This window comes from Bos taurus, chromosome 16 (genome assembly GCF_002263795.3).
Source record: "Bos taurus isolate L1 Dominette 01449 registration number 42190680 breed Hereford chromosome 16, ARS-UCD2.0, whole genome shotgun sequence".
In the NCBI taxonomy this organism is placed as follows: Eukaryota; Metazoa; Chordata; class Mammalia; order Artiodactyla; family Bovidae; genus Bos; species Bos taurus.
In genome coordinates, this window is record NC_037343.1 from 50,549,096 (window position 1) to 50,573,953 (window position 24,858).

Genomic DNA, 24,858 nt, shown 5'->3' on the forward strand with positions numbered 1-24,858 from the left:
CTCTGCTCTGCAGGATCTGGAACTTAGTCATCCTTCAGGGATGATTAAGTCTTAGAATAAGGGGTCTGAGTCATTTGTCCAAACATCAGTCAAGACCACACTCAGCCAGAGGCGCTGAGTGTGAGACCTTCAATGGCAATGAACCCTGTGTGGACACGCGTGCACACACGTGCACACACACACTAGCAAGAAATAAAACACTTTGAGAAAATAAATCTTGGTTATTTGAAGGTTACTTCTGGTTAAGATCACAAATAACTGGCAACAATGCATCCTCCTTTTTAAAGCAGCTCTTTATGCCCTTCCTTCCTGAATGCTTAAAATGCCAAAACCTTCTACAAATTCAGAGAAACACATCAAGATAGAATAATTAAAATGCTAACGAAAGAAAATCCGTTTCAAGATGGAAGAACAACTTCAACCCTGCTTTTCTCTCAGAAACTGCCAAAGCCCCCGCTCTCCAGCAAAGGCGCACATGTGGGGGCGGGAGGGGGCTGGGCAAGCAGCAGAGAGAAGGACCAGGGACCGCGTGGACAGGCACGGGATGCAGGGGCCAGCGACCACAGGAGGACGTTTCTCAAAAACATCATCAGGGGCTCATCTGCAAGCATGCCTGAGAAACAGTTCAGTGGACTCCAAGTGCCCCACCCTGCTGCCCACTAAGCTTCCCCATGATAAAACCATATGGTCAAGAACCACCATCGAGGGAAAAGCAGGCCCTGAAAGCTGACTTCAGAGGAAACCACAGCCAATACCCCTGGGTCTAGGAGACAAGCCATGGAACAGAACAGGTGAGCACTTTTACAGAAGAAACAATGACAACAAAAGAAGTATTACACATGAACACCACAGGACTTCCCTGGTAGTCCAGTGGTTAAGAATCTGCCTGCCAATGCAGGGGACACGGGTTCGATCCCTAATCAGAGGATATCCCACATGCTATGAAGCAACTAGTAAGCCCATGAGCCACAACGAACCTGGACTCTGCGATGAGAACTCTCACCATGAGAAGCCCTCGCAGAGCAACTAAAGAGTAGCCACTACTTACCGCAACTAGAAAGCCCCTGCACGGCAATGAAAACCCAGCACAGCCAAAAATAAAACATAAAACTTAAAGAAAAATGAACATGACAATAAACTGGAGGAAATTTCCAGAAAGTGACACCAAGAGACAGAGAGGCCGACGTCCAGCCAGAAGGCTCTCCAGGTCACCGGAGAGCAGTGGGCCAACAGCTGGGACATGCCACCAGGCACCCCAAAAGGGGCAGGCCTGCACAGCCACCTGTCGGGTGCTGGGCTCAGAAGGAAGAGGCAGGGCACACGCCAGGTCCAGCACCTCGGCCTCCGAGAGGGGACAGGACCACACAGGGGAGCAGGAAACAGTGACTGACCAACCCAAGACACACGACAGACAGACAGGAAGTGATGTCAGGATCTGGAAAAAAACAGAGCAGACAGGAAGTGACGTCAGAACGCAGGACCTAGAGCAGATAGGTCAGAACCAAGGGACCTACCAGGATGGAGGACGCACAGCAGACAAGAAGGGAGGTCAGAACACGGGACCTAGAGCAGACAGGAAGTGAGGTCAGAACGTGGGACCTGTCAGCATGCAGGACCTAGAGCAGACAGGAAGTGAGGTCAGAACGTGGGACCTGTCAGCATGCAGGACCTAGAGCAGACAGGAAGTGAGGTCAGAACTTGTCCACCAGTTCAGGATAAACAGTCCCCCAGTCACAGTGGTCGGCATGAAGGGTCGATTTATCCAGACCTGAGACACACAGGCTTGGGCGGGCCTGGAGGTGACTGAGAAACACGGAGTCAACAGAGGATAAGCTGTGAACCACAGGAAGCCCCTGCCCAATGCCAAGTAGGGAAGACAGGACGCGGACGCTGAGTTTGGGCCTTGTGCCCTTTAGCTGTAAGAGGACACCTGTGTAATGATAAAAACAAACATCATACCCTCAAACCCCAGACAGATGAAGAAATGATGTCTGTGTGCCTGGGGAGTGAGGGTACAAGCCTACACCTCCTACCACTTGACAAAGCAGGCCTTACCGGGCAGCATGGGGCTAAAGGTCCCACCTGTGCCCCACAGGAGGACAGGGCATCTGGAGGAAGAAGAGCCGCCATGGCCGTGCCTACCCAGGACATCACGATCCCACCTGCAAAGGCTGAGTCACAGCCAGAGTCGGCTGGCCTAGACCCTGAGGACATCAGAAGCAAACAGAAGGTCCTAACTCTGCTCCCGCCCAGAGGCCACGGTGACGAGCAGGAGCGCACACAAGGGCTATCTGACAGCCAGAGGGTGCACGTCACCATGTCCAGACTGAGCACCAAGTAAACCAAAATGGACAGCAGCCGACAAGGATCCTGACCTTGCAGTCCGGCCATTCCTGGGAGGACGCAGCTCCACTGCAGGGTGACTCAAGGGACAGAGCAACGGGACAGACAGCAGTGGTCCCTGCAAGGGGTTCTTGCACCCTGGGATTTCCCTGATGGGCAGAAGGGCCTGGGTCAGCCCTTCCATCGGTGCCAAAACTGGAAACAAGTCAATCACGGCTGGATGGTGCTTCTTCTAAGGGTAGAGGGGTCGGCAAGAGGCCGGCTAGCACTCTAAGCAGATGCACCTCGCAGAATGACAGCCCAGTCAACATGGCGGGCCTTCCCAACTCTACAGAATCAGCATCTAGAGATGGACGAGAAGCTCCCACGTGTCTCAGAAAGTCTCGGAGGCACAGGGAAGTTCCCCTGGACCGACCAACGAACATGCCTGGGGCGCCTGAAACACCGCAGCACAGTTCAGGACAGGTCCTGGCCACAGACGCTCAGACCTGCAGCCCAGAGGCTGCTCACACAGCCCTCAACACCCCCTGCCACTGTCAGATTCCCCCAGGGCCCAGGGAGGTCTGGTACCTCCAGCCCTTCTCTTGACTGCAGAGGTGGGGGGGAGAGGGGATCCAGTGAGCACAGTCCACAGCCCCCTCCCGTGGCAAGGGCTAGGTGGCACTGCCAAGGTGGCAGGCATGCTGGGTGTGCGTGGGGCCTGGGATGGCTCCCCATCAGAGCAGGCCTCGCAGGGGATGAGTAGGGCAGGTGTGAGGCATCCAGAAGGCAATGCCGCCCTGCAGCAGCCCCCGGGGTCCACATCAGCCCGCGACAGACAGGGGCCATCAGTGCCAGGCCTGGCCAAGGCCTTGGCTGACATCACCCCCTCCTCTCTGTACCCCTCACGCCACCGGGCAGCTGTGAGGCTTCTTCCCACTCATGCTGGGCTTCCCAGAGCTACATATCCTCCAGCTTCTGAATGAAGGCCCCTCAGTTCCACATGAGCCACACAAAACCTGTCGCCCAGGCAAGGTGGGGGCAAGGCCCTCAACTAATGGCTCTGGGGCCTCAGGCGACAGAAAGCGCCACAGGGAGGCCCTGCTCTGCCCGCTGCTCACACACGCCACCCCCCAACCCCCTTGGGCCCTGCAAGCTGCAGGGAGGCCAGGCCTGCACATGGCACCCAGCTGGAAGCACAGCCAGGGCCAGCTCCTCCTCATCCCCAAGGGGCCTGTCTCAGCCTCCGCCTCACTCCCAGGCACTGACTAACAAATGCATGATCCCATGGACAGAGGAGCCTGGTGGGCTACAGCCCATGGGGTCACAGAGAGTAACATAGGGTCACAACTGAGCGACTAAGCACACACACACGCACACTGGGAACAAATCCTCGGGAATAAGAGCAAGGCCCCTGGTGGTGGCGGCAGCCTTGGTTACCAGGCATGTGTGCAGGAAGGTTTGAGAGAATTCAGCTTCACGTGCTGTATCCTCGAAGGGCCCGTCTAAAGACAGACCCACACACACAATGTCCCTCTCCCCTCCCTAGAGACCTGGACACAGGGATACACACACGGTACATCGAAAACAAGCACACATGCTGCTTTGGGAGCCTCGTCGGGGAGGACCTGAGGCCCCCAGCCCCACGATGCCCATGCTCACTGATCGTGGCGGGGGCGGTGTTGGCGGGGTGCTTGGCTGCAGATCGGGATGGATGAGGCTGTGACCCATGGTGCATAGTACCCCACAGATTAGCCAAAGCAACTTTAATCAAATCAGATCCTAAATATTCATTCCAATCAGGCCATCCTTATGTTCCTGTGAGGCTCAGTATTTAGAACCTTCTGCCAATAGCTAGACCCACAGGTACTCCTGGCAGAGCCTGCACTGGCCCAACACTGGCCTCACCAAGGAACTAGCCTCAAGCTGGGAGGGGCTCTGGGGACACAGGCTTGATCCTCTCCGGAGGGCCATGGACTATGTGGGAAGACTGGAGGGCAAGGTGGCTGTGGCCCAGCGTGTCTTTAAGGTCTGTCTTCTCCTAGGTGCCCGTCCTTGCATTCAGGCTCTCACATCACTCTGTGGTCAGCAGCTGACAGAGGCAAAAGCTCTCAGCAGGTACAGTGCACTGGAGCCATCAAGGACTCCGCCCACGCTCCCTGGGAGGCTGTGTCCCCAGCACAGGGCACAGAACTTGGGGTCACCTTCCCAGCCACAGAGGCCTTGGGCCACCTGTTGGGATCGTGACCCCCAACACCCCCCCCCACCATGACCCAGAGGACCTTCAGACCATCAGGTCACACCAAGGGCAGGACCCCAGCCTGGAACAGTGACTACTGCTCTCAAAACACTCACATTCAAAGCTCTGGTTTTCCCAGTAGTCATGTATGGATGTGAGAGCTGGACCATAAAGAAGGCTAAGCGCCATGAATTGATGCTTTCAAATTGTGGTGCTGGGGAAGACTGAGCACCAAGCACGGGCAGCAAGGAGATCAAACCAGTCAATCCTAAAGGAAATCAGTCCTGAGTATTCATTGGAAAGACTCATGTTGAAGCTCCAATACTTTGGTCACTTGATGTGAAGAGCTGACTCACTGAAAAAGAGCCTGATGTTGGGAAAGACTGAAGGCAGAAGGAGAAGGGGTGACAGAGGATGAGATGGTTGGATGGCATCACTTACTCAATGGACACAAGTCTGAGCAAACTCCGGGAGATGGTGAAAGGCAAGGAAGCCTGGCGTGCTGCAGTCCTTGGAGTCACAGAGTCGGACACAACTTAGTGACTGAACGACATCTTTCTTATTAGGGCAGCTAAAATGAATCAACACTTGTTATTTTTTTTTTTAACTTTACAGAGCTTTCAGAGATTTGAAGTAGAATAAAGATTCGTTTTTAAAATGGGGAAAAAAGGATGGCTTTCAATCTTCTCCATTCCACCTCAAACTGAAGTAACAGGCACCTGGAGGGTGTGCAGCCCACCAGGCGCCCTCCCCTCCTGACCCCACGTGTCACATGGGAACCTGGGAGCATCCCAGGCGGAAAAGCGTGAGTGACCCCGGGGCAGGGCACATCCAGGGCGGAGTGAACAGAGGCACAGACATAGCCTCTGGGCTCAGAGTGAAATGGCAACAGATGCAGCCCTGTGGGAGGCCCAGGACAGAAATCAGGGGGAAGTGGCTCGGGTCTCATCCATGACCCACAAGACGAGGAAAATGGCCCAACTTTCACAGGCGGCGAGACCCTCTACTGTCAGCAGCCACCGACTGCTGCCCCACCGTGACACAACCCTGAGACTGGAACCCACCCACCCCTGGGGGCTCCTGCTGGGGGGCAGGTGTGACCACTCAAGGGGCTGCATCTGTGTCTAAACCCCCCGTGACCAGCTGCCTTACAGTCAGGAGGGGATGGGCCACAAGCTGTAGGGACGTGTGGGGGCGTCGGGCAGGGGTCGGGGGTCGGAGAAAAGCCATAGGGAGAGACTGAGTCCTTAGCAGGTGGCCCAAAGAGGATGACTGAGGCATCAAATAATGGCAGGAATGACCACAACACTGTCTGGGGCTAATCTGGTGACACCAATCAGCCGGAGGAGGAGGGAGGGGAAGAGGAAGGAGGGTGAGGGGGAGGGGAGGAGGAAGGAGGGTGGGGGGGAGGGGAGGAGAGAGAGGAGCAGCAGGTCAGGCAGCATCCTGGAGGGACAGCCAACCCACCAGGAGCAAGTTCACGGGAAGCGTACACTGCCAGGGTCTAAAGTCTGCCCACAGATTATTTATTAACCACAGAGGGAAGAAGCAGACTCACCACGAGTGTGAGCGAAGCTGCCATCCCCGAGGGGAGGGGGGCTCCAAGCCTGCCACTGACACCAGCCAGGAGACACACCCAGCACGTGCCCACAGGACAGCTCCTCACCCTTCAGATGCTGCATCAGGCAGGACCGCAGGTGGGGAGATCTCAGCGGACAGGCTCAGGCAGAGATGCCAGATCGCAGGGCCCATCCTAGTGGGTCCTGGGCAGAAGCAAACTGCTGCGGGAGGGCTGAGTGGACGAGGAGCATGACAGCACTGCAGCCGGGGCCCCACGGTCACACACCAAGGACCACAGCGTTAGACACTCTCCCTCCAATGCAGCAGGACAATGGCAGTGAACCCTGGGGAACCTGCCTCAAAGCTTCACTGCAGAAAAGCTTCACTTGAAAACTTCTTATAATAAAAAAGCCCCAGGGACTTCCCTGGTGATCCAGTGGGTAACACTCTGTGCTCCCAGTGCAGGGGACCCAGGTTCAATCCCTCATCAAGGATAGATCCCACACACCACAGCTAAAAGATCTTGCGTGCCACAACAAAGAACCGGTGCAGCCAAGTACACAACAAATAAAAAATAAAAAGCCCTGAACCAAGGAGAGGCAGCAGATTCACCAACAGGTGGCTGGCTGCTCCTCTGTCCACAGGGGCGTGGAAGCCATCCGCAGGGGCGTGGAAGCCACCCCCTGGTCTAAGGACACAAGAACATGTGCCAAGAAGGGACAGCAGTGCTCTGGGGACACCCAGCTTGGGCAGGGCAATGACATCTTGCAACATGTAAGCCACACTGAGTGGTTTTTCTAAATCGGACCCAAAAGCATCAGAAATGGAACAAGAGCAGCATGAAAAACCTCTCAAAATTCCAAATTTCCTGAACAGTAACAAACCCTAGTTTGAAAAACAGATCTCTGATTCTGTTCGACTCTCTGCAAGGGTGATGCATAATCCAGCATGTGAGGACCTGTAGCGAGAAGGAGCAGGTGGATGGGATCCCCACCCCTTGCCAACCCCTGGACCCTGGCTGCTGCCCCTGGGCTCCTCCCTCCTGAGGCTCTGCCCCAAGAGCAGGACGGGAACGAGCGAGCCTCCCTAAGAGGGTTCTTGACACACTGCCTTGTTTCTGCTTTCCGGAAATCCTCATCTTTCTGGGTAAGAACGGCTCTGGGATCAGTGCTGCTCCACTGAGACTGAGGCTGCCGATGAGGCGCTGACCACTGCTGGCCGTTTACCCAAGTCCCCATGTGAAGAGTTACCCCCAGTCTTCCCATCTTCCCATCTGAAAACCCGAACCACCTGCCCTGCTCAAACAGGATGCGGGTCCTCCGTCTGTCCAGGGGTCCACCTGGGGGCTGCACCTGACAGAGAAGGGACTCCCTCAGCCTGTCACCAAGCACCACACCGCAGTGGACACCTGGGTCCGCACACACACGCCTGGCTGCATACAGAGCCCAGGGGACCCAGGACAGGCGGCTCCCAGCATTCTAGCAGGACCCCACACCGGTTAAACGCACCAGCACCCGCCTCACCTGGGACCCAGCGTGGAAGTCAGCTGAGACTCTGCAAGCCCATCAGGGCAGCCAACATGGGCACACTGACCACACACTGCACAGGCCCCAGGCTGCCCAGAGCTGCTCTTGGCACAGGGAGCCTGGCCGCCCGGTACACTGTGTGCTCCGCTCAGAGCACCTGCTGGCGCCCGTCCGCTGGCCCGCTTGGCTGCAAGGAGGCCACTGTGCCAGCCTGCGTATGCCCACACGTGGGCCCGGCCGGGCTCCTGGGATGCTCCTGTCAAATGCCCCGGCTTAGGAAGACAGAGAGAGGGCCGGGCGCAGTGCTGGGCCTTTGTAATGACCAATGAGAGGAGGCACCCCACTCCCCCACCCACTTTACAGACGGGGCCACCAGGGCCCAGGGAACTGACAAAGCCTCTAATACAAGTGACAAGTTGCCCGAGCCAGGATCTGGCCCCAGGAATCAAGTGGGTTATATCTGGTTTCTTTAGGGAAAAAAAAAAAGCCGATGTTTTTGTTTTTGCCACACTACGTGTCTTGAAGCATCTTAGTTCACCTGACCAGGGATCAAACCCATGCCCTCGGCAGTGAAAAGGCTACATCCTATCCACTGGACCGCCAGGGAATTCCCAGCAATCAAGTTTAAGGATCCCTGCCCCTAACCATTAAGCAATGCTGCCTCTCTAGACTTCTAGGAACTTGGACTTCACCAGAAATACAAAAAATTATACTTGCTAACATCTGCACAGAGAAAATGGGGTAAGAAAGAGGTTAAAATTAGATCCAAAGACAGTGCTTTCTGCTCACTGTGGGCAGCAGGTGGGGCAGAGGGGGGCCCTCCCACCCCAAGCGGTTTCCAACTTCTCTTTCTTTCTTCAACCAGAGCACAAAGAGCCACCCTCACGAGGTCCCTGCAGGCCCTGCCCCGGTTCCCACCACCGGGCCTTCCTTTTGAATCCAACCAGTGGTGTCACCCCCACCCAGCAGGCAGACCTGGCAGTATTTGCAAAACAAAAATCGAGGACCCTCCTTTGAAGAGCTACGCGGCAGGGCGCCCTCACACCCCAGACTCTCATCAATATTCAACAGCTAAGACAAAGTGGACAAAGAAGCAGAGGGCCACTTCTCCGGTCCCTAGCCTTCGGGTCCACTCCCACTCCCGCTCCCGCAAGAGGCCAAGATGGGGGTGTCTGGAAACCAAACATCTGGGTTGGTTCAGAGGCCACTCAACTGCTCAGGCAATGCAGCCCCGGGGCTGGGATATGGGCAGTGCGGGCACAGCCCACCCTGGCCAGGGCCACCAGTCAGGGCCCGGAGCAGCCTGGTCTGCCTGGTCAACCAGTGTCTCCCGGACCACCTGTCACTGTGGCCTCCTGAAACCAACGGAGACAAACGAGTGGAAATCATGGTTGGAAGCTGGGCTGGACCCAAAGCCTAGGAGAGGGGCACATGCACCAGTCATTCAGGAAACTGTGTCCAAGGCAGAGGGAGAACGCCAAGTGGCCGGTGGTCCTGGGCGTGGGCTCCTGGCTGTCCCGGAGCCAGAGGGAAAGTCCACATCCAGCCGGCAGGCTCTCCTGCCCAGAGCTGCCCTCAAGCTAACCAGAACACAGGTGGGTGTCCCCCTGCTCTGGGCCCAACACGCAACCCCCGTGTGGTAACAAGATTAAAAGGCAGAGACTCCGGCCTCTGTGTGGGGAAAAGCATGAGACCACCGCTTCCTCTCTTAAGAACTTTCTCAAGAAACTGGGGCAGAACATAAGACTCCAGAGAGGACAGTCTCATGTCAAGCTCACCAGCTAAACCTCAGAGGCCAATGTACTCACACAACCAACAAGCCCATGACAAGATGCTCAACACACAAATCAACAGCACAGCGAGACAGCCTCACGCCCCTCAGGACCAATACTGTCAAAACCCAGAAACCAGTGCTGGCGAGGACATAGGGAACCCGGGACACGGGGCACCACTGCTGAGGAAGCCAGTACAGGGTCTGCTCAAGGAGCAGACGCAGAGCCACCGTGTGACCCAGCAATTCCACCTGTGAGGACGTGCCCAGCAGAACTGAGAGCGGGGACCTGCCCCACGCACAGCAACCGAAACACAGAAGCAACCCAGGTGCCCGTCGTCAGATGACGGACAGACAGAATGTGGTCCATCCATACGAGAGAACAGAATCCAGCCCTGAACAGGGAGAAGGTCCCGACACTGGCACCTGCTCCAACGTGGACAGACCTCAGGACACGATGCGGAGAGAAACAAACCGGACGTAAGAGGAGACACCCTACATGATTCCACGTCTCTGAGGTCCCTGGAGGAGTCAGAGTCACAGAGACACAAAGCAGGAGGGGGGGGCCAGGGGAGGGCGTGGCGGGGAAGAGGATAAAGTCCTGGAGATGATGGTGGGCACGGCTGCCCGACAGCGATAATGTGCCCGATGCCACTGAGCTGTGCACTTAGAAAAAGGAGGAGGATGGTTTTTATTGTAAGTGTCATTTTACCACAATAAACAACACACACACAAGGAAAATTATAGGAAAAAGAATACTAAAAATAATAAAATAGCCAACTCCTTTAGGAAAAAATGAACCAATGAGATACTCCCTTCAACAAGACTATTCTGAACGACAGTGACTAAGGCTGTGAGGATGGAGGAAGGTAGGCAGGTACCTGATGCTGTTAAAAGGGAGAATCTTGGCAACAAAATCAAGAATCCATGAAGACGACCTGCCTCTCTGGGTCAGAGTCTCCCAAGGGAATACCCAGAGAAGTACAGGCACCCTGTGTGTGAGCAACCAAATGGGACAAACGGAAGCGCGACCAACAAGGCTGGGAGCTCGCTCTGAGCCGCCAAGTCTTCTATGAGAGCCTCAGCTCAAGTCCCGGGCATCAGAGGAGATGTGCCTGCAGCGACCACTGACCTGAGGCCCCTCAGGACACAGGCCCCACCCTCCCTGCAGAAAACAATTGAGCGTGACCTCTGACCCAGACACACATGCACACGCCTGCAGCAAGGACGCACCACAGTCCCATCCATGGGTGCCCGCACTGGAGGCCCGACACCCATCACACAAGAGCAGGGACCAGCCCCAGCTACGAGGTGGGGGTGAGGGCCACAGCCGCGCTGGACGCAGGTCAACACAGGGCGCTCAGGATGCTGGAGTAGGGGGGCTGGAAGCTGGCAGCAGGTGTACACGGCCTTCCACATGGCTGCACTGAGGCTCCTGGGAGGAGTCCACATTAAGACACTCTCTGAAGCCTCTTGCATAATAACAAAAACACAGCCTGGCCCTGGATGTGAAAGACATTCCAGGACCCTCAACACCACAGACTGCTCACCAAAGTGCTCCATGGCTGCCCACAGGCACAGCCGTGCACAAGACACACGTGTGCACAGGGGCATGGATGAGGGAGGCCGGCAGAGCCACGTCTGAGATGCGGGATCTGAACACAGGCTGGGGACCCGCAGGCATTCCAACACTGTTGTCAACTTTGCCAGGCACGCTAACAGCCCCAAGGTAATGATTTTCCACGATTCCGTATCTGTGAGACGGATACTGAAACACTCACGTGTGAAATGATGCCTGGGGTCTGCTTTAGCGAGAAGATTGGGGGAGATGAGTGAGATGAAAGCAGTGTAGCACCAAGAATGTGTCTGTGAGCCCCTTCCCCACTCGCGGGCGCCTGAATCTGCCCTCACACCACCACCCGCTGTAAGTCCACACACATGCTGGCCCAGTGGGTGGTGGGTGCTCACCACTGGGCAGGAACCTGCCCTGGGATCACCGTTTGGGCTCACTCTGCTCACCCCTCAAAACTTAACCAAGCAAAGGCAGAGGCCCAGGTGGCTCTCCCTCGAGCCCCTCAAAAGGCTTGCACCCCATCCCTCCCCCACTCACAGCCGCCTGCTCTGCAGGGTCCCGGCCAGAGCCTCTGTCACATGGACTCCTGAGAGAAATCGCAAGGCGGTTCAAGAGAACATTTAAATCCTAACTGCGTATGTGAAACACCCGGAGCTCAGATAATAAAACCTGGAAGGGACACTAAAAACCACAGAAGACCTGGATGACTTGAAACCACCTCAACGACAGCAACAGGAAAATTAAAGCAGATCCTCCCCAGAGGGGAGAAGAGTCCAACACGAATCCGAATCCAACAAACAGAGCACATGTCTCCTCTCCCGCAGTAGAAACTGGACACCAGGCTGGGTGGGCCGCATCGTCAGAACTGGGTTGGGGGGCGGGGGGATGTGCACGGCAGCAGGAGGGGGGCCTCCTTCCTGGAAGTGGGGAAGGAGCAAGATTGGGAATTTAGGAATTCCGGGTCTGCCGGGCAAGGGCTGTAGCCTTGGTCCTCTGCGCTCCTGCCTGTCGGGACACTGCCGGGCGCCAGCTCCACTGCAGGCAGCCAGACCCCAGCTGGGAGGAGGGTCCCCGGGTCCCCCACCCAGGAGCCCAGGACCCTTCGGCCACCCACACCCGGGCCACTCAGAACCCAGTTTAACTATTGGAGCCGCACGGAGCCAGCCCAGGGCCTACCCTGTTTTCACAGTTTAAGGAGCTTTGTAAATGCAGACAAGACCCACTAGGGTCAGGCAAGCTGGGCGACACTTATTACACACAAGGATGTTAAAAAAAAAATCACAGTTTTGATAGTTCTGCAAAAAAAAACTTAGCAAATTTACAACAAAACTGTCAAGTAATTAACGCTAGGCACTTCACACATGAACTTAAACTGCTAATTAAAATCCCCTCGCTTAATTGACTACGTTTGCATATCATTCAACATGGGAGTATAATTTTTTTAATGGTTTGGGCAACGTGGTTCTAACACCAGGAAGTGGGAGGCGGCAGGTGTGGGGAGCCAGCAGCCTCTGCACGGCCAGCCTGCCCTCCCTGGACGTGCAGAGGCTGCACCCCAGGGACTACGCCAGGCCTGGGGTCCCCACCCCATGTGGAGGTAGAGGCAAGGCCAGCAGAGACTCCCCGCTGCCTTGACCTGGAGGTGGGGCTGGGCGGGAGCTTCCAGAACCACCTGTGGACACATGCACCTGCCCTCCTCCCAGGGCGGCACCGCGGCCCCCGCCCCACGCCCCACCTCCTCCAGGGACTCAGAGAACACCTGAGACACACTGGCCCCACTGGGGGCGACAGTCAGACCCAGACAACCACGGCAGCTGGGCTGGGAGGCACAGGAGAGGCCAGCCAGGCCCCACGGCTCTCTGTGAAGACTCTGCAGCTCTCTGTCCATGGCCGGACCCGTGGGTCCCTGCAAGAGAAGCCCCAGCCCCACGCAAGGCAAGGGGGTCCCCAGGACCAAGGGCCCCTCTTGTTCCAGCAGTTGAAAGGCAGCAAGAGGAGACCATCAGGCCAACAGGACGCATCCACGGGGGCAGGTGGGCGGAACCATGACAGCCATGAGAGAACCACCAGCACCACTGGAGACCACAGTGACCCCAGTCAGCGAGCAGGTCAGGCTCTGAAGGCAGCTCACGCAGACCGGAGGACCGCAGCATAGCGTGTGGATGCCGCACCCACCCACCAGGCCTGAACCACAAACCAGAACCATGGGGTCACAAGAGAGCCAAGGTGACAGATGTGCACAGAGAAAGCTGGCCACACACAGGCCCAGTCACAGCCCCCACCCCCCTCCAGCCCAGCAGGGCCGCCAGGCTCCCCAGGGCTCAGGGCCCTCTTGGCTGTCACTGGCAAGCGCCACGGATAGAGGGGCTCTGGTACTGGGGGTTGCGTACTGCACACAAACCTGGACCCTCAGCCCTCCTGGAACGCTATGTGGCCCAGGAGATACATGAGGTGAGAGTGGGGTGCAGAGAAGGCCCAGGTTCCAGCCAGGTCCTCAGACACCAATCACACCGCTGGGCTCCTGTGAGGACGTGGCCAACAGCTCCTGGGGCAGAGGGAGGTGGGTGCAGGTACATGGGGCCACCAGTGGGTGACCCCCAACATGCAGGTGACCCCCACCTGCAGTCCCGAAGCCCAGCCCTGTTCCTCACTGCCGGCCCTGTCCCAGGGGTTCAGACCCTCCCCATCACATGATGGTCACCTCCACTCAGCAACACCCCTCACAGGCGCTCAGGGGTTGAGTGAGGTCTCACGGGTGCCTGGGGCCCTCAGACCCCCTCCGCTCCAACCACCCGCAGTCCTGCCAGCCCTCAGGCCCAGTGGCTCCAGCTTCCTTCCCCCACAGCCAAAGGCCCCTCACCACCCGTCACCACATCTTCTGTGACAGGCAGCATGGTAGCCCCTGAGAAGCCTGGTTTCAACAAGAGACATTCCTTTCAGAGTAACCAACCAACATCCAAGCGGAAGCCACGTCATGGCCTGTCCAGGTGGAGCCGTCTCTGAACCCCAAGCAGCCCTGAGCCGGGGCCCCACAGGACGGCTCCATGCACTCCAGGGAAAGCGCCAGCTCCTTCCTTTTCTAGCCAGCAAGCGCCAAGCTGCCAATAAACCTTGACATTAGTGATTTCATGTCTCCATGAGTCATTCGACAAGTATTTATTCCGGGCCCGGAACTGGGGGCCCACACGAAGCCAACAACACAACCACAAACACACAAGCCCCAGGTCGGCCGCAAAAAGGTCTCCCCGGAGAGCCCAGACCGCGGGGCAGGCCCGACCGCTGCGGGCTGCGCGGCCACAGAGCCACGCCGAGACTTCCTGAATTATTATCTGTAGCTGCAAAATCAAGAAGTCGCAGCGTTCTTCGAGTCTTTCTAAGTGAAAAACGTAAAATCAGAGGAGACTCAAACGCTGTAAACCCTATAGCACCCCGGCTGCTCCCGGGCCACCAGAGAAGCTGGCCCTGCATGCACAGAGCTGGGTCACAGCACGGGCTCCTCCGGCCGTCCTGGGACCCTGCAGGGCCCAAGCCACACCAGTCAACTGTGGACACACAGCCTGAGTCCCCACCCGCCCCACTCCACTCACATGAACACAGAGACCAGTCACAGCTCTAATCCGACACCAACAGGAACCCGCCTCAAACCCCACGGTGACAGCTTCACACTCCCAGAAGTGACTTCTCATCCCTTCTTGGGGCTCTGACAGGCCCCTGTTAATCCACGGACACGTGTGGCCAGGAGCTCCCACCCGTGACCTCGGGGCCCAACCTCCCCCAAACACGCCCCATCCCCATGTGATGGGCATCCGGAGGGAAGGAAAGAAGGAAGCAAGCAGGGCCCTGGGAAGAGTGGAGGCTTCTCCCTCTCCCGCAGCTCTCACAGATCTTAAGGAAATAATTCAGCCTCTGTATTTTGACTCAAAACAAAGAAACTTTTTAAAAACATTTCAGTTGAAACTTGCATAATTCTTCCAGTGGAGAAATCCTCCCCAACTTTCGCAATCCTTAGAAAGAGACACATTATTGCTGCTTGTGTAACAGTCTCTGAGCCACAGAGAGTCCGGCCGGCGGCCACCGACACCTCCCGCCAGACGGCCAGGGTGCAGGGCCCGGAAGCACCGCCTCCCCCAGGCCCTCCCGGCGCCCAGCGGTCACCTCCCCAGACTTCCTCGTGGGCCTCGCTTGGCATCTCAGACAGACAGTACTCAGACGGGCTGTGAGCAAGGTTGGGAGCCAACGGCTCTACTCTCAAAGCCCTGCATTGGTCGAGGGTCCCCAGACGGGCAGCAGGGACAGAAGCAAGGGCCACTCAGGGACCTTGCTGCCCCCGGCAAGCCGACAGCCCCGCCCAGTTCCAAAGAGAAGTGCTGGAAACCAGCAGGATGGCTGAAGACGGGCTGATGGGCAGACGGCCCCGACCTGGAGGACCACTTCAACACAGCCCTGCTCACCACACGCAGACAAGGGCACTCGGCCGGCCCCCCACACCCTCCCTCACTCACACTCCGCTGACCAGAGGCTGCTGTTTCCCGTTTGATGAGTCCTGGGCCTTCGCTTTGGGGCCTTCACCAAGGACCAGCCCAACTTGCTGATTCCATCCTCCTGCATGCGGGGCTGGGCCCATCCAGGAGCCTGGCTGCAGAGCATCACCCAACAGCACCCCACCTTCTCAGCAAAGCGTCAGGAGCCAGGAAATCACAATGGTGCCCACAAAAACCTCGAGCAAAGCCAGTGGACGAAGGGACACCCAAGCCTCTACACCTGTGCCCAGACTAAGGGCATCTGTAAGCCTAGCCCCACGATAAAGAGGAGGTGCTAAGAGAGGCAGGCTGGCCAGAGTCCCTTCCAGCCCGATGGACGTTCTTGACACCATCTCTCCCACGGCCACTTGAGCTTGACCATACAACACGTGCCCACTTAGCGGAATCCCTATGGCCTATCTCCCTCACCAAAGCCTCAGCTGCTGCCCAGCAGGGACTGTCAGAGTCCACGCTCCTCCACACTGATGGCCTGGCCATCCCCAGGTGATGGGGGAAACTGCTCCACTGCTGGGAGTTCACACAGACTCCACTCTGGACACTCACACAGCACGGGGACCCTCAGTCCATGAGCCCCTGCCAGGCAGGCAATTCTGTGGAAACACTCCTGCAGGGACTCAGCACTGAAGGAAGAAGCCCCATGAGCAAACAGCATCCCTGGTCTCCAGCCTGGGAAGCAGGACCTTCGGAAGGCGAGCAGTTCCCAACGGCCTGTTTCTCGATCATGCAGGGGCCCGCCCAGTTCCAGCCCCAGGGAGGGCAGTGCAACCCCGCCACCCACCTGGCCCACGAGCAGCCATCCCTCAAAACGAGGGACACATACCAACGCCCCCTCCATGACTGACAGATCTAGCTTAGTCCAAGGGCCATCAGATGAGGGATGGAGTCGATCAGACAGAAGACAAGGGAGGGGGCATGGGGAGGCTGAGACTCCCACCTCACTGCTACACGGTCCGGCAGCGAAAAGACATATCCTTGCCCACCTACAACATTCGTCACCCAAACACACCTCCAAGACACCGCCAACAACTGCTATGCATACTGTCCCCGTCTCAACACGCAGAAACTGAGGTGCATGCTTGCTCAGTCAGGCAGCCAGGGAGGGACAGAGCCAGGACACAGGAGCAGCCCCGAGGAGCTCACAGTCAGACCCGCCCAGCGCAGGGCACCAGGGTCCGGCAGCCCTGACAGTGGCTAGATGGCCGGAGGCACGTCCTGAGGGCCCCCATGGTGTGAGGGGCATCACTGAGGAGCACCCCCCGGGCCAGCATGCGCAGACACACCACCTTCAAGGGTTTCCAGGCTCAGGCTGGAGCCCATCCCCATGCTGGAGTGACCACAGGAACCGCCACCCTGCTGTGCTCAGGCTGTAGGCACAGCAGGGCAGGTGAAGGCAACTGGGCCCCAGGACCCCAGGAGGCCCCCGTGCGGCCCCCTCAGTGCTGGCGGCAAGAGAGCCAGGTGACCCCCGCAGCCCTCAGTGCCTAGGACAAACATCAGCTCACTTCATCTCACAGGAACCTGAGGCCCCCACAAAGAGCAGTTCCAGCCCGTTCTCTGTTGCTTTTTGTCCTAGGCCTCAGGAGATCAAAAATATTAAAATGAACTACAGAAAGAAGTGGAGAAATCAAAATGTATCCCATGAATAATCTGTCAGGAGTGGGTGGAGCAAATAGAGGCCCACAGCCTGGGGAGGGGGTCTTCCCTGCAGCTTTTTCCCCTGAACTCCCCATGAGCTCCCCACCCTGAGGCCGAAATCCCCTTCCCACTCTTGGGGTTGGGTGTCCCTGGCGCACAGACAGGCTGTGCTGGGGAGACCTGTAAAGGACCACACAGCTCAGGACTCCCGAGTGCACGGTCACAGAGCCAAAGCCATGGGCAGAGGCCAGAGAACAGGACAACTGAGCTGGGGGTGACAGGAGAGCACAGGAGCCAGCACGGACAGTGGCACAGCCGAGGCCTGGACGGGGGCACATGGGATCACCGGCCCAGACTCCACTGTGACAACACGTGGTACTGACACACAGCCTGGAGACCCCAACCTCTCAGGATGATCACATCACCATCAGCATCCCTGAACCAACGAGAGCTCTAAGCACCACTGGCAGGGCACAAGAGGAAAGGGTGGCGCCGACCGTCTGGGGAATCACCAAACACCAAAGCTCGCTCTGGCCCCTTTTCTGAGGCCGCGGCTCAGGGGGCCGTCTTGCCCACTTGCCTGGCAGTGCCTGGGCCCATAAGCTGAGGCCAGGCCTTCCCTGAGCCTACGGACACTCATGTTCAGAACAGCAGGGCCTTCTGCAAGGGAGCCAAGGCCCCGGCCTGCAGCTGCCACAGCCGACCCCAGGAAGACAACCACAAACACACATGACCCAGATTCGGACACAAACACAGACACACCCTGCAGACAAGACCGTCTCCTCTCCACCCTGCATTAAGTGACCTGCCACAGCCTTTCAACCACAGGCTTATCCAGGCAGCCAGAACCCACCACAATCCTGCACACAGGGTGCCCTTGGGCCACGATGGCTGTCGAGGGGGCAGGCACCCCAAACAGAGAAGCCCCCAGTTCACTGAGAACACCCCTCATGCCACACACGGCCAGCTCCCAGTCTGAAACGAGAGGCCCGATCAGCCTGCTGGAACCTGCCACCAGCACCCTCCCCCACCCACAATGCCCACTCAGACCGTCCCTCCTGCCCAATCCCAGCCCTGGTCTGCAGACAGCTGCCACCTGGGCGCCAGAGGAGCCGAAGGCAGGAACACCAGCACATCCACAAGCACACACGGGCCTCCCGAGCGCAGGCGACAGGCCTGGCTTCCCCTCCCCTCCTCCGCTCCCGGAGACTCTGACACTCCGCTGGAGGGGCGCCCAGAGAAAACCGGGCGGGAACATCTATTCACAGATTCGGAAAAAAAAGTTTGATGCAATAGCTGAATTAATTAGGCCTCCCAAGAATAGCAGAGCCAATGCAGCATTCTGTGTGTGCAATTTAATAAGCCTGGATACTCAAAAGAAAAGTTACAAATACTTGGGGAGGGGGGAGGTGCCATGCAAAGCTGGTGTGGACCCCAGTGAGAGGCCAGGAGCTGCCAGGCTGGATCACACGGATCCACCGTCTGGCGAACAAACAGACCCCAGGCCAACCGCCCTCCCCACCGCCCTTTGCCTCTCAGAGGAAAGGACAGAAGAAAACGTGCACGTCCAAAACAAACCGCAGGCCAGTGGCTCCCCTGACACTCAGAGCCTCAGGCGCCCGCTGACCAGTTCCCGATCCCGGTGCCAAGCGGCCCTCGTCCCCACACAGGGGACTCTGAGACTCACTCTCTGGCAGGCCAGGCACACACACAAAGCTGGAGTCGCCGAGTCTCGGCCCCCGGCCACCACAGCCCAGACACCTGGCTTCGCTTTGGAGTCTGTCTCCCAAGACTTCAAGGCACAAACAGGCCCTGCCCAGCCAAGTTCCGCCTGCTGGGGACACGGGCAGGCTCCCCTCTGTGTGCCAGCCCGGGAGTGGGAAGGCCAGGGCGGTTCCCTGCCCCCCACTCAGCCTGGACACCCCCCCGGTCCCCAGGAAGGCCTGGGCTGAAGGCTCCAGAGTGGATCCGGCCAGGATCAAACTTCCTGGGACTAAGGGCAAAAGAGGCCTGCCCCTCCCGACCCAGCTGGGCAACAGCTTGGGCCTCAGGAGGGCTTCACCCCCCAAGCTTGCCCCCCAGGCTCCCAACCAGGCAAGGAGCTAGTCCTAGAAGTCAGACCAAAGGACCTTCCTCCTGATACGGAGCAGTCTATGGGGACGCCAACACCACCCCCAAGTTTCCACAAAACAAAACCTAGCCCTGAAACGTGTGGGGGAGGCTGAGCCCCCGACCCAGGAGGGCACCCCGCCCTCTCCAGGCCCCGCTCCCATTCCCCAGGCACGGCTGCCACGGGACACTCACCCGGGGCACCCGCCGCTTGTACTTGTTGCCATAGTCAAACTTCTCCTTGACGTCGTCCAGACAGCGGCCGAGACGCGCCTGCTCCTCCTTGCCCGTGTAGTCCTGACTGAGCAGGATGTAGGCCCGCCAGTTGGCCGAGTCGAAGCCCCAGTGGCAGGTCCGGTTTTCCAGGGCCTTGTGCGAGTGCACCACGAACTTGTGCGGCGGGTACATGAGGCGGCAGTCGAGGCACTGGATGCAGGCGGCGCTCGGGCTGCTGTAGAGCTCGGGCACCAGCAGCCCCTTGCACTTGCCGAAGCACTCGTGGTACACACGCACACTGCGCTCGCTGAGCTCCAGGCCCAGCGCCAGGCTGGCCGCCAGCTCCTTCTTGCAGGGCGGCGGGTAGGCGCCGCCGTACAGCAGCGCGTTGCACAGGCGCTCGGCGTCCGTCTTGGTGATGAGCCCGCACGAGGGCGCCGAGAAGGGCAGGATGCCCATGACTTTGAGGATCTCCAGCTGGTCGGCCGTGCAGCGCGAGCAGTAGATGTGAAGCTCGTCGCACACCGAGTTGATCTGTTGCAGCGAGAAGTCGCGCAGCACGGAGTTGAGGATCTGCGGCAGACACAGCCGCTTCTCGCCGCCCACCACGAAGCACGAAATGGTCTCGCCCTCCAGCACGGTCTCGCAGCGCTCCGTGGAGCGGTCGGACGGCATGAAGAAGGGCCCGGGTAGCACGGGCGGCGGCGGCTGGATGGCGGGCAGGTGCAGCACCGGCGGGGGTTCGGCGGCCGCGGGCACCGGCGCCGGCACCGCGGCCGCGCCTGCCTCCTTGGCGCTCTCCTTCTTGTAGGCCTCCTGCGCCCAGCGTGCCGAGAAGGCGGCCGGGCCGCCCAGCGAGCTCATGGAGCTGAGGTGGAACTGCTCCAGCGTCTTCTGCAGCCCCGGGTGCGGTTGGAAGCCGCCGCGGCCGCCCGCCGCCGCCTCCATGGTGCGCTCCGGCTCCCCAGGCCGCTCCCGCTCCCGCGTGCCCGGGCCCCCGCGGCCCCCGCCGCCGCCCCGCGCGCCCCGGCGGCGCCCCCGGCCCCGGCCCCGACCGCCCCCCGCCGCCGGCTCCCGGCCGATCACGGCCGCGGCCTCGGCCTCGCCCGGGGGCCCGAAGGGGAAGGCGGGCGGGGCGAAGGGGTCCCGCCGCTGGAGCCCGCCGCCGCCGCCCGGGCCCGGCGCCACATCCACGCGCCCCGCGCCGCGCCCGCCGCCGCCCGGGCCCCCCGCGCGCCCCCCGCGCGCCCCCCGGGCCCTAGGCGCGGGGCATGCCCCAGCGCGCGCCGCCAACGCCAACGCCAACGCTCGCGGGCCCGGGGCTCGCGGGGGGCGCGCGGGCAGGTGCCGGCGCCGCGAGGCGCGAATCGCCGCGGCGGCCGAGGCCGAGGGGCCCGGGAGGAGCGGGGGCGCGGGCGCGGGGCCCGCCGGGCCGTCCTCGCGCGGCGCGCCGCCGCCGCCCCGCTCCTCCCACCGCGCGGCGCCCGCCCGGCTCGTCCCGGCGGCGCTGGCCGGCCGCGTTGCGCCCGCCGCCGGCCTCCCGGCCCGGCCCGCACCCACCCCGCCGCCCGCGCCCGGCTCCGCGGCCTGCCCACCCGCCCGCCCGCCCGCGCGCGCGGCTTCCGGGGCGGCGGAGCGCCTGTGGGGCGGCCTCAGACCGCGGCGGCGGCGGCGGCGCGGGGCTCGGCGCACATCCTCCCGGCGGCTCGCTCCAGCTCGGACTGAGCGCCGGGCGCTGAGCTCACGCCGCCGCCCCGCCCCGCGTCCCGCCCCGCCCCGCGCCGCCGCCCCGCCCCGAGCGTCGTCTGGGGCCGCGCGTCGGCCTCAGCCGAGCGCCAGCCAGGAATGCGCCCGCCCCCCCCACCGGCCAGGCTCTTCCAGGAACGCGCGCTCCCCCCGCCCGCGCTTGGCGCTCCGCCTCACTCGGCCGCATTCGGGCCCGCCCTCCGGCCCGGGACTCGGATCCGCTCGGCTGATCTCGGGCCTGCCCGCCTGCGACTCGGCTTCGCTCGGCTACGCTCGGCCCCGCCCGTCCAGGACTCAGCCCCGTTCGGCTCCGTTCGGGCCCGCCCGCCGGAAGGCCGCTCGGCGGGGGCGGTGGCTGCGCCCCGGGCCCCCCATCCGGTGGAGGCTACTTCCTGCGCGGCAGCGAAGGCGCCCGTCCAGCCGCCGTGTCGCCGCCAGAGCCCAGAAACCCACACAGGGCCCCCCACCACAACCGCAAACCAGCTGAGGGGCGGGCGGATGGGGCCGGCGCACCCTCTACCGCACGCCTCCCAGCCCAGCCCCTGGGGTCCCCACGCACGTGACGGGGCAATATGACCCAAGTCCCACGCAGGACTGGGACACCGAGCCAGACGACGTGGGTTACTACAGGATGGCAACACCCCAGAGACCCCACACGGGAGACAGACACCGTGCAGACTGTTCAGGGAGTCCCCCCGAGCAATGCAGGCGCGACACAGCAACCCCCAAAGGATGACTGGCCGCAGGGCCGGCCACCCCACGACCCCTCACGATGGTCCCCCACACAGCCAGTTTGTGCGCCCACCACCAGTTCCAGGGCAGGGCTTGCATCCAGCTTACCGTGAGGCCCAGGCTCCTCAGGAACCTGGCTCCTGCCTGCGTGCCCCGAGCACGCTGGCCCGACCCTTACCCGACAGTCCCCAGGCTCAAAGAGCCATTTTACATCTGCAGGGCACCCAGGGCAGGGCCAATGTGAGACCACACTGTCCATCCTTCTGCACCCTGGCTCTATCACAAGGGACAGACAGAAAAGCGTTGGGTGGGCCAAGACAAGGGCCTGAGGTTGGACAGGCTGACTGGGTGGCCCCCAGAGGAAACAGTATCTAGCAGAGTCCTGGGGGCTGGAGACTTGAGATCTAGAAGACAATTCTGGTTGTGCTTAACTCAAGGGCAGAGGGACAGTCCTGCCCAGCTAGGCAGTGGCATCTTTTCTTCCACAGGACCAGGGCACCCAAGCTGGCCCAGACACTGGAGGACACGTGGGGGGCCCACAGTGTTGGGCAGAGGTGAGAGGGCCCACCCACTTCAGCCTGTGTGACCTTCAGCTTGGACCTTATTGCTCCTGACTCCCCATTGGAGGCTGAAACTGGCCCCAAACCAGCATTCCTGCCCCGGGGAGCTGACTGGGTGTCTCTGCAGGCATGGACAGGTGTCCAGAGAGGCAGCGAGAATGGGCAGAGACCCCACACCTGTATGGTTGCAAAATCTCATGGGGGAGACCTTGTGGTTCAGGGTGCTTTGCTCCACATCTGAAGAACTGACAGCTCCCTCCCATGGGCGTGAACCTTCTCCTACCCACATGTCCACTCAACACCAGGTTTTCCTATGGCTGCCAACACAGGAAAACTAGGAAAGGGGTCCATACAAAACAAGAAAAGAGATGTCTTTGCTTTCACAGACTCCATGGTGCTGGAGAAGATTCTTGAGTGTCCCTTGGACTGCAAGGAAATCAAACCAGTCAATCCTAAAGGAAATCAACCCTGAATATTCATCGGAAGGGCTGAAGTTGAAGCTGAAGATCCAATACTTTGGCCACCTGATGCGAAGAACTGACTCATTGGAAAAGACCCTGATGCTGGGAAAGATTGACAGCAGGAGGAGAAGGGAGCAACAGAGGATGAGACAGTTGGATGTCAGCACCGATTCAATGGACATGAGTTTGAGCAAACTCTGGGAGATGGTGAAGGAGGACAGGGAAGCCTGGCGTGCTGCTGTCCATGGGGTCGCAAAGAGTCAGACATGACTTCGCAAGTAAACAATATCTGGACCAAAAATTTTCTATTGTACCTGAGTCTGTTCCTTCTACATGGCTTTGACTCCCATACAGGTAATTGAAAGAAGGTGGTTGGAGGGCTGGACAGAAAGGGTTTTCAGCCAAACGCTCGATTCCTCCTGCTCCTTCAGCCAAGCCAGCATTCTCAGGAGGGCCCAAAGCCTGAGGGCCCCTGGATGGGCAGTGCCTGACTCCAGGGGGCCCCCTCCCCTCTGCCCTCTGGCTTTGCAGGGCTCCAGGAAGGGGTCTTAAGAGGGGACCAGGTGGAGGAGACAATACTCCCAGAGCTTGAGAACCCAGGTTGAAGCCAAAGTGACTGTGCATAGGTGAGGGGGGCAGGTGAGGAGTGAAGGGCCCTGAGATTCAGGGAAGGGCCTGGACTGGTTTGTAAAACTTCACTGCTTCAGTGAACTTTGAGGTTTCTTTCCCCGAAAGATGTTGGAGTTTCTGGAGCAGCCGACCCCACCCCAACCACCATGGGCCAGGGCTGCTGTGCCTAGAGAGTCAGCCTGGTCCTGTCTTCTCCACAAGCCCAGCTGGGGCCCCACCTGCTGACCTTCCTCCCATCAACTCATCACCACAGCTGTCCTGGCCAGTGGCCTACTCCTCCCACTGACCACTGCCACAGGCCACTCACCCCGCTGGCAGGTGGAGGGGCCAGGCCACAGGCACAGCCATGTCAGGGGGCAGAGGAAGAACCCAGTGCACCAGGCCACCTAGCTCACTCCCCAGCCTTTGCTGCACTGATAGGTATGGGTCATGCACATGTTCGCTTAAGATATAAGCATGCACTTAGGGAATGCGTACCCTGATGGGCACGAGCCAAGTTCTGGGACCAGTGGGGAAGGAGACCAAATCCTGCCCTCTGTGGCATCCGTCTCCTGCAGCCAAGGAGGCCAAGGATAGACATCCCTGCTTGTAAGGAAGCAAGGTCATTCAGGCCCCTCAGAGGCCTCCAGCAGTTGGGTGCTGGCTTTGGAACCGGCAGCGCCCCAGGACCCAGGAGATGCGCATGTTGGCAGTGATGTGGTATCCATTGCCATGGGGAACAGCTCAGAGGCCCAGCTAGGGAAATGGACCAGGAAACTCAGGTCAGCAAGTCCTTACATAGACGCCCACAGACAGCTTCCCTGGAGGACCAGCCTCACCCTCCTTGGTCCCACCTGCTCCCGACTCCCTGCTCCCTGGGAAGAAAACACCTGGCCTCAAACAAGCACAGACTGCCATTATCAGGAAAGGGCTAAGATCCTGTTTATTTTTATTTTGTTCAGCGGTTTGTTTGATTTTTGGCTGTGCTGGGTCTTTGTTGCTTAGCCGCAAGCAGGGGCTACCTTTGATTGCAGTGCTTGGCTTCTCCTTGCAGTGGCTTCTTTTGCTGAAAGCTCTAGGGCGTGGCCCAGTGGTTTGTGGCACACAGGCTTTGTTGCTCTGTGGCATGTGGAATCTTCCCAGGCCAGGGACTGAACCTATGTCCCCTGCTTTGGCAGGCAGATTCTTATCCACTACTCCACTGGGGAAGTCCCTAAGATACTGTTTTAAAACTTTAAATTTGAAAAAAAAAATCATT

At 59.5% G+C, this 24,858-nt stretch overlaps 1 protein-coding gene across 1 annotated transcript in view; it reads right to left on the bottom strand.

Annotated features, from left to right (window-relative positions):
* The window catches only part of SKI (SKI proto-oncogene), a 58,075-nt gene extending 34,017 nt beyond the window's left edge, over positions 1 to 24,058 (bottom strand). Inside the window, exons 1-3 of the mRNA XM_010813430.4 lie at positions 24,017 to 24,058; positions 21,416 to 21,593; positions 19,472 to 21,297 (exon numbers count right to left, since the gene is read on the bottom strand). Of these exons, the coding sequence (XP_010811732.3) occupies positions 19,472 to 21,297; positions 21,416 to 21,593; positions 24,017 to 24,058 (2,046 nt within the window). The remainder of the gene's footprint in view (positions 1 to 19,471; positions 21,298 to 21,415; positions 21,594 to 24,016) is intronic.
* Positions 24,059 to 24,858: the final 800 nt, after the last annotated feature.